At 51.4% G+C, this 16,025-nt stretch overlaps 1 protein-coding gene across 7 annotated transcripts in view; it reads left to right on the forward strand.

Moving 5' to 3' along the window:
* Positions 1 to 3,767: 3,767 nt before the first annotated feature.
* Positions 3,768 to 16,025, forward strand: part of CROCC (ciliary rootlet coiled-coil, rootletin) — a 175,526-nt gene continuing 163,268 nt past the window's right edge. For 3 of the 7 annotated variants that reach the window (XM_063942095.1, XM_063942096.1, XM_063942098.1), the window contains exon 1: positions 3,770 to 3,870. In XM_063942095.1, coding sequence (XP_063798165.1) covers positions 3,814 to 3,870 — 57 coding nt within the window. In that variant the 5' untranslated portion in view covers positions 3,770 to 3,813. Of the gene's footprint in view, positions 3,871 to 12,169; positions 12,311 to 16,025 lie in introns of those variants that run through there. The other 4 variants (XM_063942097.1, XM_063942100.1, XR_010188504.1 and 1 more) reach the window with 3 other exon arrangements.

Here is a 16,025-nt window from a genome sequence, read left to right on the forward strand (position 1 = left end):
GCGTGCAGGACTAGCGGTAGTATAATGCCCAGCGTCTGGGACTAGCGGTAATATAACCCCCAGCGTGCAGGACTAGCGGTAATATAACCCCCGGCGTGCGGGACTAGCGGTAATACAACCCCCAGCGTGCGGGACTAGCGGTAATACAACCCCCAGCGTGCGGGACTAGCGGTAATATAACCCCCAGTGTGCGGGACTAGCGGTAGTATAACCCCCAGTGTGCGGGACTAGCGGTAGTGTAACCCCCAGTGTGTGGTGCGGGACTAGCGGTAGTATAACCCCCAGCATGTGGGACTAGCGGTAGTATAACCCCCAGCGTGCGGGACAAGCGGTAGTATAACCCCCAGCGTGCGGGACTAGCGGTAGTATAACTCCCAGGGTGCGGGACTAGCGGTAGTATAACCCCCAGTGTGTGGTGCGGGACTAGCGGTAATATAACCCCCAGTGTGCGGGACTAGCGGTAGTATAACCCCCAGTGTGTGGTGCGGGACTAGCGCTAATATAACCCCCAGCGTGCGGGACTAGCGCTAATATAACCCCCAGCGTGCGGGACTAGCGGTAGTATAACCCCCAGGTGCGGGACTAGCGGTAGTATAACACCCAGTGTGCGGGACTAGCGGTAGTGTAACCCCCAGTGTGTGGTGCTGGACTAGCGGTAGTATATCCCCCAGCATGCGGGACTAGCGGTAGTATAACCCCCAGCGTGCGGGACAAGCGGTAGTATAACCCCCAGCGTACGGGACTAGCGGTAGTATAACTCGCAGGGTGCGGGACTAGCGGTAGTATAACCCCCAGTGTGTGGTGCGGGACTAGCGGTAATATAACCCCAGTGTGCGGGACTAGCGGTAGTATAACCACCAGTGCGCGGTACTAGCGGTAGTATAACCCCCAGGGTGCGGGACTAGCGGTAGTATAACCCCCAGTGTGTGGTGCGGGACTAGCGCTAATATAACCCCCAGCGTGCGGGACTAGCGCTAATATAACCCCCAGCGTGCGGGACTAGCGGTAGTATAACCCCCAGCGTGCGGGACTAGCGGTAGTATAACCCCCAGGGTGCGGGACTAGCGGGAATATAAACCCCAGTGTGCGGGACTAGCGGTAGTATAACCACCAGTGTGCAGGACTAGTGGTAGTATAACCCCCAGTGTGTGGGACTAGCGGTAGTATAACCCCCAGTGTGCGGGACTAGCGCTAATATATATAACTCCCAGTGTCCGGTGCGGGACTAGCGGTAATATAACCCCCAGTGTGCGGGACTAGCGGTAGTAAAACCCCCAGTGTGCGGGACTAGCGGTAGTATAACCCCCAGGGTGCGGGACTAGCGGTAGTATAACCCCAGGATGCAGGACTAGAGGTAGTATAACCCCCAGTGTGTGGTGCGGGACTAGCGGTAGTATAACCCCAGGATGCAGGACTAGAGGTAGTATAACCCCCAGTGTGTGGTGCGGGACTAGCGGTAGTATAACCCCCAGTGTGCGGGACTAGCGGTAGTATAACTCCCAGTGTGCGGGACTAGCGGTAGTATAACCCCCAGGATGCAGGACTAGCGGTAGTATAAACCCCAGTGTGCGGGACTAGCGGTAGTATAACTCCCAGTGTGTGGTGCGGGACTAGCGGTAGTATAACCCCCAGCATGCGGGACTAGCGGTAGTATAACCCCGAGTGTGCGGGACTAGCGGTAGTATAACCCCCAGCGTGCAGGACTAGCGGTAGTATAACCCCCAGCGCGCGGGACTAGCGGTAGTATAAGCCCCAGTGCGCGGGACTAGCGGTAGTATAACCCCCAGCGCGCGGGACTAGCGGTAGTATAACCCCCAGCGCGCGGGACTAGCGGTAGTATAACCCCCAGCGTGCGGGACTAGCGGTAGTATAACCCCCAGTGCGCGGGACTAGCGGTAGTATAACCCCCAGCGTGTGGGACTAGCGCTAATATAACCCCCATCGTGCGGGACTATCGGTAAAATAACCCCCAGTGTGCTGGACTAGCGGTAGTATAACCCCCAGCCCAGTGTGTGGTGCGGGGCGATGTGTAGGACGCCCCCTGTATATACCCCGGGTGGGGGCAGTTCTGTGGTGCCTGTGCCCCGGCTGCTGGATACCGCTCTCCCCGCTGACTCCCCTCCTCTCGCAGCCCAGGCGGCCGCCCCCTCCGCTCCGTGTTTCCCGCTCCCCCGGCCGCATCCTCTGACTACAGGCTGGGCGGCGGTGAAGGCCTCATGCCGGTCCCCGGACTGACCCAGTGACAGCTCCGGCGCCACCTGCCTGTGTCCTGCGGGGCCGAGGAGGAGAAGCTCCGGACAGCGGGATGGAGAGAGGCGAGCTGGCCAGGGAAGGTGAGGGACCCGCCGCGGGAGTCTCCCCGATCCCATTATATATACCCCCACCCCCCCCCATACACATTATATATACTCCCCACAGTGCACCCCATGCCCATTATATATATAACCCCCCACACAGTGTTTCCCATCCCCATCATATATGCCCCCCATACACATTATATATACTCCCCACAGTGCACCCCATGCCCATTATATATATAAACCCCCACACAGTGTTTCCCATCCCCATCATATATGCCCCCCATACACATTATATATACTCCCCACAGTGCACCCCATGCCCATTATATATATAACCCCCCACACAGTGTTTCCCATCCCCATCATATATACCCCCCATACACATTATATATACTCCCCACAGTGCACCCCATGCCCATTATATATATAACCCCCCACACAGTGTTTCCCATCCCCATTATATATGCCCCCCATACACATTATATATACTCCCCACAGTGCACCCCATGCCCATTATATATATAACCCCACACACAGTGTTTCCCATCCCCATCATATATACCCCCCCATACACATTATATATACTCCCCACAGTGCACCCCATGCCCATTATATATATAACCCCCCACACTGTTTCCCATCCCCATTATATATGCCCCCCATACACATTATATATACTCCCCACAGTGCACCCCATGCCCATTATATATATATAACCCCCCACACAGTGTTTCCCATCCCCATCATATATGCCCCCCATACACATTATATATACTCCCCACAGTGCACCCCATGCCCATTATATATATAACCCCCCACACAGTGTTTCCCATCCCCATTATATATGCCCCCCATACACATTATATATACTCCCCACAGTGCACCCCATGCCCATTATATATATAACCCCCCACACAATGTTTCCCATCCCCATCATATATGCCCCCCATACACATTATATATACTCCCCACAGTGCACCCCATGCCCATTATATATATAACCCCCCACACAGTGTTTCCCATCCCCATCATATATGCCCCCCATACACATTATATATACTCCCCACAGTGCACCCCATGCCCATTATATATATTTCTCTGACGTCCTAGTGGATGCTGGGGACTCCGTCAGGACCATGGGGATATAGCGGCTCCGCAGGAGACAGGGCACAATAATAAAAGCTTTAGGATCAGGTGGTGTGCACTGGCTCCTCCCCCTATGACCCTCCTCCAAGCCTCAGTTAGATTTTTGTGCCCGACGAGAAGGGTGCAATCTAGGTGGCTCTCCTGAGCTGCTTAGAATAAAAGTTTAAGTTAGGTTTTTTATTTTCAGTGAGTCCTGCTGGCAACAGGCTCACTGCTACGAGGGACTTAGGGGAGAGAAGAAAACTCACCTGCGTGCAGGATGGATTTGCTTCTTAGGCTACTGGACACCATTAGCTCCAGAGGGAGTCGGAACACAGGTCTCACCCTGGGGTTCGTCCCGGAGCCGTGCCGCCGACCCCCCTTACAGATGCCGAAGTTGAAGAGGTCCAGAAACAGGCGGCAGAAGACTTTCAGTCTTCATAAGGTAGCGCACAGCACTGCAGCTGTGCGCCATTGTTGTCAGCACACTTCACCAACAGTCACCAACTGTCACTGAGGGTGCAGGGCGCTGGGGGGGGGCGCCCTGGGCAGCAATGTATAATACCTTTTTATGGCTAAAATACATCACATATAGCCCTTGAGGCTATATGGATGTATTTAACCCCTGCCAGATCTCACAAACTCCGGGAGAAGAGCCCGCCGAAAAGGGGGCGGGGCCTATTCTCCTCAGCACACGGCGCCATTTTCCTGCTCAGCTCTGCTGTGAGGAAGGCTCCCAGGCTCTCCCCTGCACTGCACTACAGAAACAGGGTTAAAACAGAGAGGGGGGGCACTTATTTGGCGATATGATTACATATATAAAAATGCTATAAGGGAAAACACTTGTATAAGGGGTTGTCCCTGTATAATTATAGCGTTTTTGGTGTGTGCTGGCAAACTCTCCCTCTGTCTCCCCAAAGGGCTAGTGGGGTCCTGTCCTCTGTCAGAGCATTCCCTGTGTGTGTGCTGTGTGTCGGTACGTGTGTGTCGACATGTAGGAGGACGATGTTGGTGAGGAGGCGGAGCAAATTGCCTGTATTGGTGATGTCACTCTCTAGGGAGTCGACACTGGAATGGATGGCTTATTTAGGAATTACGTGATAATGTCAACACGCTGCAAGGTCGGTTGACGACATGAGACGGCCGGCAAACAAATTAGTACCTGTCCAGGCGTCTCAGACACCGTCAGGGGCTTGTAAAAACGCCCATTTACCTCAGTCGGTCGACACAGACACGGACACTGACTCCAGTGTCGACGGTGAAGAAACAAACGTATTTTCCTTTAGGGCCACACGTTTCATGTTAAGGGCAATGAAGGAGGTGTTACATATTTCTGATACTACAAGTACCACAAATAAGGGTATTATGTAGGGTGTGAATAAACTACTTGTAGTTTTTCCTGAATCAGATAAATTAAATGAAGTGTGTGATGATACGTGGGTTTCCTCCGATAGAAAATTATTGGCGGTATACCCTTTCCCGCCAGAAGTTAGGGCGAGTTGGGAAACACACCTTAGGGTGAATAAGGCGCTCACACGCTTATAAAAACAAGTGGCGTTACCGTCTCCAGATACGGCAGCCCTCAAGGAGCCAGCTGATAGGAAGCTGAAAAATATCCTAAAAGTATATACACATATACTGGTGTTATACTACGACCAGCAATCGCCTCAGCCTGGATGTGCAGCGCTGAGGGGGCTTGGTCGGATTTCCTGACTGAAAATATTGATACCCTTGACAGGGACAAGATTTTATTGACTATAGAGCATTTTAAGGATGCATTTCTATATATGCGAGATGCGCAGAGGGATATTTGCATTCTGGCATCAAGAGTAAATGTGATGTCCATATCTGCCAGACGACAGTGGTCAGGTGATGCAGATTCCAGACGGCACATGGAAGTATTGCCGTATAAAGGGGCGGTCCATCGGACCTGGTGGCCATGGCAACAGCTGAAAAATCCACCTTTTGTTACCCCAAGTCACATCTCAGCAGAAAAGGACACAGTCTTTTCAGTCTCAGTCCTTTCGTCCCCATAAGGGCAGGCGGGCAAAAGGGCCAGTCATATCTGCCCAGGGGTAGAGGAAAGGGAAGAAGACTGCAGCAGGCAGCCCATCACCAGGAACAGAAGTCCTCCACAGCTTCTGCCAAGTCCGCAGCATGACGCTGGGGCCGTACAAGCGGACTCAGGTGCGGTAGGGGGTCATCTCAAGAGTTTCAGCACGCAGTGGGCTCACTCACAAGTGGACTCCTGGATCCTACACGTAGTATCCCAGGTGTACATTGGAAATTCGAGACGTCTCCCCCTCACAAGTTCCTGAAGTCTGCTTTACCAACGTCTCCCTCCGACAGGGAGGCAGTATTGGGAACAATTCACAGGCTGTATTCCCAGCAGGTGATAATCAAAGTACCCCTTCTACAACAAGGGAAGGGGTATTATTCCACACTATATTGTGGTACTGAAGCCAGACGGCTAGGTGAGATCTGAAATATTTGAACACTTACATACAAGCGTTCAAATCAAGATGGAGTCACTCAGAGCAGTGATAGCGAACCAGGAAGAAGGGGACGATATGGTGTCACTGGATATCAGGGACGCTTACCTACATGTCCAAATTTGCCCTTCTCACCAAGGGTACCTCAGGTTCGTGGTACAGAACTGTCACTATCAGTTCAGACGCTGCCGTTTGGATTGTCCACGGCACCCCGGGTCTTTACCAAGGTAATGGCCGAAATGATGATTCTTCTTAAAAGAAATATGGACGCTTTCCTGATAAGGGCAAGGTCCAGAGAACAGTTGGAGGTCGGAGTAGCACTATCTTAAGTAGTTCTACGACAGCACGAGTGGATTCTAAATATTCCAAAATCGCATTTTTTTCCGACGACACGTCTACTGTTCCTAGGGATGATTCTGGTCACAGTCCAGAAAAGGATGTTTTCTCCCGGAGAAGAAAGCCAGGGAGTTATCCGAGCTAGTCAGGAACCTCCTAAAACCAGGAAAAGTATCAGTGCATCATTGCACAAGGATCCTGTGAAAAATGGTGGTTTCTTACAAAGCGATCCCATTCGGTAGATTTCACGCAAGAACCTTTACGTGGGATCTGCTGGAAAAATGGTCCGGATCGCATCTTCAGATGCATCAGCGGATAACCCTGTCTCCAAGGACAAGGGTGTTTCTTCTGCGGTGGCTGCAGAGTGCTCATCTATGAAAGGGCCGCAGATTCGGCATTCAGGACTGGGTCCTGGTGACCACGGATGCCAGCCTGAGTGGCTGGGGAGCAGTCACACAAGGAAAAAATTTCCAGAGAGTGTGATCGAGTCTGGAGACTTCTCTCCACATAAATATACTGGAGCTAAGGGCAATTTACAATGCTCTAAGCTTAGCAAGACCTCTGCTTCAAGGTCAGCCGGTATTGATCCAGTGGGACAACATCACGGCAGTCGCCCACGTAAACAGACAGGGCGGCACAAGAAGCAGGAGGGAAATGGCAGAAACTGCAAGGATTCTTCGCTGGGCGAAAAATCATGTGATAACACTCTCAGCAGTGTTCATTCCGGGAGTGGAAAACTGGGAAGCAGACTTCCTCAGCAGGCATGACCTCCACCCGGGAGAGTGGGGACTTCATCGGGAAGTCTTCCACATGATTGTAAACCGTTGTGAAAAACCAAAGGTGGACATGATGGCGTCCCGCCTGAAAAAAAAAACTAGATATTGCGCCAGGTCAAGGGACCCTCAGGCAATAGCGGTGGACGCTCTGGTAACACTGTGGATGTACCAGTCAGAGTATGTGTTCCCTCCTATGCCTCTCATACAAAAAGTACTGAGTATCATAAGAGGGAGATGAGTAAAAATGATACTCGTGGTTCCGGATTGGCCAAGAAGGACTTGGTACCCGAAACTTCAAGAGATGTTCACGGAAGACCCGTGGCCTCTACCTTTAAGAAAGGACCTGCTCCAGCAGGGGCCTTGTCTGTTCCAAGACTTACCGCGGCCGCGTTTGACGGCATGGCGGTTGAACGCCGGATCCTGAAAGGGCATTCCAGATGAAGTCATCCCTACCCTGGTCGAAGACAGGAAGGATGTAACCGCAAAACATTTTCACCGCATTTGGCGAAGATATGTTGCGTGGTGTGAGGCCAAGAAGGCCCCTACAGAGGAATTCCAACTGGGTCGTTTCCTACATTTCCTGAAAACAGGATTGTCTATGGGCCTAAAATTAGGGTCCATTAAGGTTCAAATTTCGGCCCTGTCGAATTTCTTCCAGAAAGAACTGGCTTTAGTGCCTGACGTTCAGATGTTTGTAAAAGGGGTACTGCATATACAGCCTCCTTTTGTGCCCCAGTGGCACCTTGGGATCTCAATGTTGTTTTGAGTTTCCTAAAGTCACATTGGTTTGAACCACTCACCACTGTGGACTTAAAATATCTCACATGGAAGGTGACGATGCTATTAGCCCTGGCTTCAGCCAGGCGTGTGTCAGAATTGGCGGCTTTATCATATATAAAGCCCTTACTTAATTTTTCATTCTGACAGGGCAGAATTGAGGACTCGTCCTCAATTTCTCCTTAAGGTGTTTTCTGTTTTTCACATGAACCAACCTATTGTGGTACCTGCGGGTACTAGGGACTTGGAGGACTCCAAGTTACTTGACGTTGTCAGGGCCCTGAAAAATATGTTTCCAGGAAGGCTGGAGTCAGAAAATCTGACTCGCTGTTTAGCCTGTATGCACCCAACAAGATGGGTGCTCCTGCTTCTAAGCAGACGATTGCTCGCTGGATTTGTAATACAATTCAGTTTACACATTCTGTGGCAGGCCTGCCACAGCCAAAATCGGTAAAAGCCCATTCCAAAAGGAAGGGGGCTCATCTTGGGCGACTGCCCGAGGGGTCTCGGCTTTACAACTTTGCCGAGCAGTTACTTGGTCAGGGGCAAACACGTTTGCTAAATTCTACAAATTTGATACCCTGGCTGAGGAGGACATGGAGTTCTCTCATTCGGTGCTGCAGGGTCATCCGCACTCTCCCGCCCGTTTGGGAGCTTTGGTATAATCCCCATGGTCCTGACGGAGTCCCCAGCATCCACTAGGACGTCAGAGAAAATAAGATTTTACTTACCGATAAATCTATTTCTCGTAGTCCGTAGTGGATGCTGGGCGCCCATCCCAAGTGCGGATTGTCTGCAATACTTGTACATAGTTATTGTTACAAAAATCGGGTTATTCTTGTTGTGAGCCATCTTTTCAGAGGCTCCTTCGTTGTTATCATACTGTTAACTGGGTTCAGATCACAGGTTGTACGGTGTGATTGGTGTGGCTGGTATGAGTCTTACCCGGGATTCAATATCCTTCCTTATTATGCACGCTCGTCCGGGCACAGTATCCTAACTGAGGCTTGGAGGAGGGTCATAGGGGGAGGAGCCAGTGCACACCACCTGATCCTAAAGCTTTTATTATTGTGCCCTGTCTCCTGCGGAGCCGCTATATCCCCATGGTCCTGACGGAGTCCCCAGCATCCACTACGGACTACGAGAAATAGATTTATCGGTAAGTAAAATCTTATTATAACCCCCCACACAGTGTTTCCCATCCCCATCATATATGCCCCCCATACACATTATATATTCTCCCCACAGTGTATCCCATCCCCATCATATATACCCCCACCCATATATATTCTCCCCCACAGTGTACCCATCCCCATTATATATACCCCCCCACAGTGTACCCCATCCCCATTATACCCCCTCACAGTGCACCCCATCCCCGTTATATATATACCCCCCACAGTGCACCCCATCCCCATTATATATATATACCCCCCACAGTGTACCCCATTCCCATTATACCCCCCCACAGTGTACCCTATCCCCATTATACCCCCCCACAGTGCACCCCATGCCCATAATATATATACCCCCCCACAGCGTACCCCATCCCCATTATATATATATATATATACCCCCACACAGTGTACCCATCCCCATTATATATACCCCCCCACAGTGTACCCCATCCCCATTATACCCCCTCACAGGGCACCCCATCCCCGTTATATATATACCCCCCACAGTGCACCCCATCCCCATTATATTTATATATACCCCCCACAGTGTACCCCATCCCCATTATACCCCCCCACAGTGTACCCTATCCCCATTATACCCCCCACAGTGCACCCCATGCCCATTATATATATATATACACCCCCCACACAGTGTACCCCATCCCCATTATATATATACCCCCACACAGTGTACTTCATCCCTATTATATATACCCCCCAGTGTACCCCATTTAATATACCCCCCACAGTTTACCCCAGCCTCATTATACTACCCACAGTGTACCCCATCCCTATTATATATATACCCCCCACACAGTGTACCCCATCCCTATTATATATACCCCCACAGTGTACCCATCCCCATTTTAACCCCCACAGTGTACCCCACCCACATTATATATACCCCCACACAGTGTACCCCAAGCTCATTATATATACCCCCTAACAGTGTACCCCAACCCCATTACATGACCCCCCACACAGTGTACCCCAACCCCATTATACCCCACACAGTGTACCCCAAACCCATTACACATACACCCCAGTACAGTGTACCCCATCCCCATAATATATACACCACCACTAAGTCACATCTCCATATGTACACCCTGTGACAGTGCCTCATGCCTCTGTCAGTATGTACCTCATCCTTGCAGTGTAAATGTACAGTAGTAATAATGCACTGCACAGGTGATTGAGAAGTGAGCGATTCCCATGTTCCACCAGCAGATGGCGCTCTCCTGCCAGCTCAGTGCAATAAATCACACACACTGGTAGCGGTAGCCGGTCATTAGGTCGACATGACTTTTTCACATTTTTTTCCCCATACTTTACGATCTACGTGGACTACAATTGGTCACAGTAACCTGTGGCGAGCGGGGACACGGTGCACTAATTGGGGTTCCCGGTCACTCTACGAAGAAAACGACACCAAAAAACCATGAAAAACCCATGTCGGCCTTTTTCCACGTTGACCTAATGACCTACTCACTGTCGACCCTATGATCCACACCCCGCAGAAGTGACATAAGGGGGGTCATTCAGGTGCGGATGCAAAATGGCGGTTGCACGCATACCGATCGATGTTTTTGCACTGCGCATTCGTATAAGCCGCAGTGAGGATGCGCATTGAGTGATTCGTGAGTGCGGTCACAGCCGCAAAGTTAATGACAGGATGTCAGCGTTTGGGGGTGGGAACGGGGAGTGGTCATGTGAACGCAGGCGCGTCATGGCCGTTCAGCTGCGATCACACTTGCCACTGCAGCGGCCTGTGCTGCGCGTCTACAGAGGCACTCAGGCTCTGCGTGGCGATCCGATGTACAGCGATGTTACCGATGTTTCTGCAATTATACACCGCGCGCAAAAGATGCGATCGCAGTGTGCGTCCTTTAGCACGGGTAAGCTTCTGCTCATATTAGCGTATAATCACAGTTGCATACGGCAATCCATTGCAACAGGAGTGGGAAGAACATCCGCCCTGAATGACCCCCATGGTGTCCAGTTGCTGCCCTGTACAGTATGCGCCCAGTATATATCTCCTGCAACGTGATGCTGCGATGTAATATGTGGCACTCCTGTATTGGCTGGGGAGGTGTTTTTGCCGGTATCCGGACTCTGGGTCAACAGTGTCTAGGTCGACACCTATTGGTCGACACAGGAACTAGTTCGACACTGCTATTATGTCGATATGAGTTTTTCACGTTTCTTTTCCCATTTTATTTTAACTTTTTCATTCTCTACGATACACGTGGACTACAATTGGAAACGGTAACCTGCGCCGAGCGCAGCGGCGCACATTGGCCGAATCATGGCGAGTGAACACGGTGCACTAATTGGGGTTCCCGGTCACTTTCCGAAGAAAACGACACAAAACCCCCCATGAAAAACTCATGTCGACCATTTTCAAGTCGACCTATTGGCCGCGTCGACCTTTTTCCTGTGTCAACCTACTCACTGTTGACTGATGTGTCGACCTATTGTGTGCTGACCAACACACTGTCGACCCTGAGCTCCATACTCGTTTTTGCCCCCACACTAGCAGAATGCACTTCAGATTTGTTTTCTATCCGCCCCCCCCTTCCCCCCCCTCCTAGGGGCAAGTGCCCCCCCCCCTTTCTCTGTTACCTTCTCTGCGCCTTCTTATTGGGATTACTTTGTGTCTGCTTATCTGTTCTGTATTATATATATTATATTGTATTATATATTCAGAGCGCAGGAGCCGGCTTCTGCATAAACTGCTCCCCGGGCCCCTCTCAGGCTCCCAGGCCCCCGGGGCATAGGTATGTTGGGTTCCCGACACTTTACTACCCCTCTATTTCCGTCCAGGAACATATAGGAATGCATGTGATCTTAAAAGTTTGGGATTTCCATGGATACAGTAACTTCTGTGGGAGTCTACATCCGCAGGGTCCTAGTGCCCACTGTTTCTCCATTCACTTTGCAGCAGCAGCAGCACTGGGAGCAGATTCTGCCTGGAGGATGGGAGCCGGGGGGCTCTAGGACCGGTCAGGATCTCAGGTCTGGATTGGAAGTGTTGGGAGTGGGAGGGTCTCTCCTGACAATCACAGGGACACTTGTAGCCTGGTCAGAGGGATGATAGAGGGGGGAGCTAAACAGATTTAATTCTAAGCTCAGTCTCAGTGGTGTGCAATTAGAGGGGGAGGTGCGTTACCCCCATGGGGTCTGGCAGACACGGCTCCTGGGATCACAGAGCTCCAGGGTTCTCTGCAGGCGTCCTCTGAGGCTCATGAGGGGCCGCGGCATCGATGACTGCGGTGGGGGAGAGCCAGGACCACGCTGAGCTGAAACTGGAGGCTGTGATAGAGGTTGGTTAGTGAAGGCGGTGATACTCTGTTATCTCACAATGGGAGTAATGGCCAGTGTCCCGCGTAATGTGTCTGCAGTGATGTATGTGCAGTGTGCACTGTGTGGCTTGCCATCAGAGCTTACACTTCTTTGTGTTTCTTCTTGCTCTCCCTATTGTATTAGTCGATGATAGCTGTGACCCCGGCCCCTATATACTGAGTCCTGGTGTCTGACCTGTCAGGGTGCATATTATAGGTTCTGTCTGATATACAGCCGCTGGGACCCCGGCCCCTATATACTGAGTCCTGGTGTCTGACCTGTCAGGGTGTATATTATAGGTTCTGTCTGATATACAGCCGCTGGGACCCGGCCCCTATATACTGAGTCCTGGTGTCTGACCTGTCAGGGTGTATATTATAGGTTCTGTCTGTTATACAGCCGCTGGGACCCGGCCCCTATATACTGAGTCCTGGTGTCTGACCTGTCAGGGTGTATATTATAGGTTCTGTCTGATATACAGCCGCTGGGACCCCGGCCCCTATATACTGAGTCCTGATGTCTGACCTGTCAGGGTGTATATTATAGGTTCTGTCTGTTATACAGCCGCTGGGACCCCGGCCCCTATATACTGAGTCCTGGTGTCTGACCTGTCAGGGTGTATATTATAGGTTCTGTCTGATATACAGCCACTGGGACCCGGCCCCTATATACTGAGTCCTGGTGTCTGACCTGTCAGGGTGTATATTATAGGCTCTGTCTGATATACAGCCGCTGGGACCCCGGCCCCTATATACTGAGTCCTGGTGTCTGACCTGTCAGGGTGTATATTATAGGTTCTGTCTGATATACAGCCGCTGGGACCCCGGCCCCTATATACTGAGTCCTGGTGTCTGACCTGTCAGGGTGTATATTATAGGTTCTGTCTGATATACAGCCGCTGGGACCCCGGCCCCTATATACTGAGTCCTGGTGTCTGACCTGTCAGGGTGTATATTATAGGTTCTGTCTGATATACAGCCGCTGGGACCCCGGCCCCTATATACTGAGTCCTGGTGTCTGACCTGTCAGGGTGTATATTATAGGTTCTGTCTGATATACAGCCGCTGGGACCCCGGTCCCTATATACTGAGTCCTGGTGTCTGACCTGTCAGGGTGTATATTATAGGTTCTGTCTGATATACAGCCGCTGGGACCCCGGCCCCTATATACTGAGTCCTGGTGTCTGACCTGTCAGGGTGTATATTATAGGTTCTGTCTGATATACAGCCGCTGGGACCCCGGCCCCTATATACTGAGTCCTGGTGTCTGACCTGTCAGGGTGTATATTATAGGTTCTGTCTGATATACAGCCGCTGGGACCCCGGCCCCTATATACTGAGTCCTGGTGTCTGACCTGTCAGGGTGTATATTATAGGTTCTGTCTGTTATACAGCCGCTGGGACCCCGGCCCCTATATACTGAGTCCTGATGTCTGACCTGTCAGGGTGTATATTATAGGCTCTGTCTGATATACAGCCGCTGGGACCCCGGCCCCTATATACTGAGTCCTGATGTCTGACCTGTCAGGGTGTATATTATAGGTTCTGTCTGATATACAGCCGCTGGGACCCCGGCCCCTATATACCGAGTCCTGGTGTCTGACCTGTCAGGGTGTATATTATAGGTTCTGTCTGTTATACAGCCGCTGGGACCCCGGCCCCTATATACTGAGTCCTGATGTCTGACCTGTCAGGGTGTATATTATAGGCTCTGTCTGATATACAGCCGCTGGGACCCCGGCCCCTATATACTGAGTCCTGATGTCTGACCTGTCAGGGTGTATATTATAGGTTCTGTCTGATATACAGCCGCTGGGACCCCGGCCCCTATATACTGAGTGCTGGTGTCTGACCTGTCAGGGTGTATATTATAGGTTCTGTCTAATATACAGCCGCTGGGACCCCGGCTCCTATATACCGAGTCCTGGTGTCTGACCTGTCAGGGTGTAGATTATAGGTTCTGTCTAATATACAGCCGCTGGGACCCCGGCCCCTATATACCGAGTCCTGGTGTCTGACCTGTCAGGGTGTAGATTATAGGTTCTGTCTAATATACAGCCGCTGGGACCCCGGCCCCTATATACTGAGTGCTGGTGTCTGACCTGTCAGGGTGTATATTATAGGTTCTGTCTGATATACAGCCGCTGGGACCCTGGCCCCTATATACTGTGTCCTGGTGTCTGACCTGTCAGGGTATAGATTATAGGTTCTGTCTGATATACAGCCGCTGCCCCCCCGGCCCCTATATACTGAGTCCTGGTGTCTGACCTGTCAGGGTGTATATTATAGGTTCTGTCTGATATACAGCCGCTGGGCCCCCGGCCCCTATATACTGAGTCCTGGTGTCTGACCTGTCAGGGTGTATATTATAGGTTCTGTCTGATATACAGCCGCTGGGCCCCCGGCCCCTATATACTGAGTCCTGGTGTCTGACCTGTCAGGGTGTATATTATAGGTTCTGTCTGATATACAGCCGCTGGGCCCCCGGCCCCTATATACTGAGTCCTGGTGTCTGACCTGTCAGGGTGTATATTATAGGTTCTGTCTGATATACAGCCGCTGGGACCCGGCCCCTATATACTGAGTCCTGGTGTCTGACCTGTCAGGGTGTATATTATAGGTTCTGTCTGATATACAGCCGCTGGGACCCCGGCCCCTATATACTGAGTCCTGGTGTCTGACCTGTCAGGGTGTATATTATAGGTTCTGTCTGATATACAGCCGCTGGGACCCTGGCCCCTATATACTGAGTCCTGGTGTCTGACCTGTCAGGGTGTATATTATAGGTTCTGTCTGATATACAGCCGCTGGGACCCCGGCCCCTATATACTGAGTCCTGGTGTCTGACCTGTCAGGGTGTATATTATAGGTTCTGGCTGATATACAGCCGCTGGGACCCCGGCCCCTATATACTGAGTCCTGGTGTCTGACCTGTCAGGGTGTATATTATAGGTTCTGTCTGATATACAGCCGCTGGGACCCTGGCCCCTATATACTGAGTCCTGGTGTCTGACCTGTCAGGGTGTATATTATAGGTTCTGTCTGATATACAGCCGCTGCCCCCCCGGCCCCTATATACCGAGTCCTGGTGTCTGACCTGTCAGGGTGTAGATTATAGGTTCTGTCTAATATACAGCCGCTGGGACCCCGGCCCCTATATACCGAGTCCTGGTGTCTGACCTGTCAGGGTGTAGATTATAGGTTCTGTCTAATATACAGCCGCTGGGACCCCGGCCCCTATATACTGAGTGCTGGTGTCTGACCTGTCAGGGTGTATATTATAGGTTCTGTCTGATATACAGCCGCTGGGCCCCCGGCCCCTATATACTGAGTCCTGGTGTCTGACCTGTCAGGGTGTATATTATAGGTTCTGTCTGATATACAGCCGCTGGGCCCCCGGCCCCTATATACTGAGTCCTGGTGTCTGACCTGTCAGGGTGTATATTATAGGTTCTGTCTAATATACAGCCGCTGGGACCCCGGCCCCTATATACTGAGTGCTGGTGTCTGACCTGTCAGGGTGTATATTATAGGTTCTGTCTGATATACAGCCGCTGCCCCCCCGGCCCCTATATACTGAGTCCTGGTGTCTGACCTGTCAGGGTGTATATTATAGGTTCTGGCTGATATACAGCCGCTGGGACCCCGGCTCCTATATACTGAGTGCTGGTGTCTGACCTGTCAGGGTGTATATTAT

This window comes from Pseudophryne corroboree, chromosome 10, assembly GCF_028390025.1.
Source record: "Pseudophryne corroboree isolate aPseCor3 chromosome 10, aPseCor3.hap2, whole genome shotgun sequence".
Lineage (NCBI taxonomy): Eukaryota > Metazoa > Chordata > Amphibia > Anura > Myobatrachidae > Pseudophryne > Pseudophryne corroboree.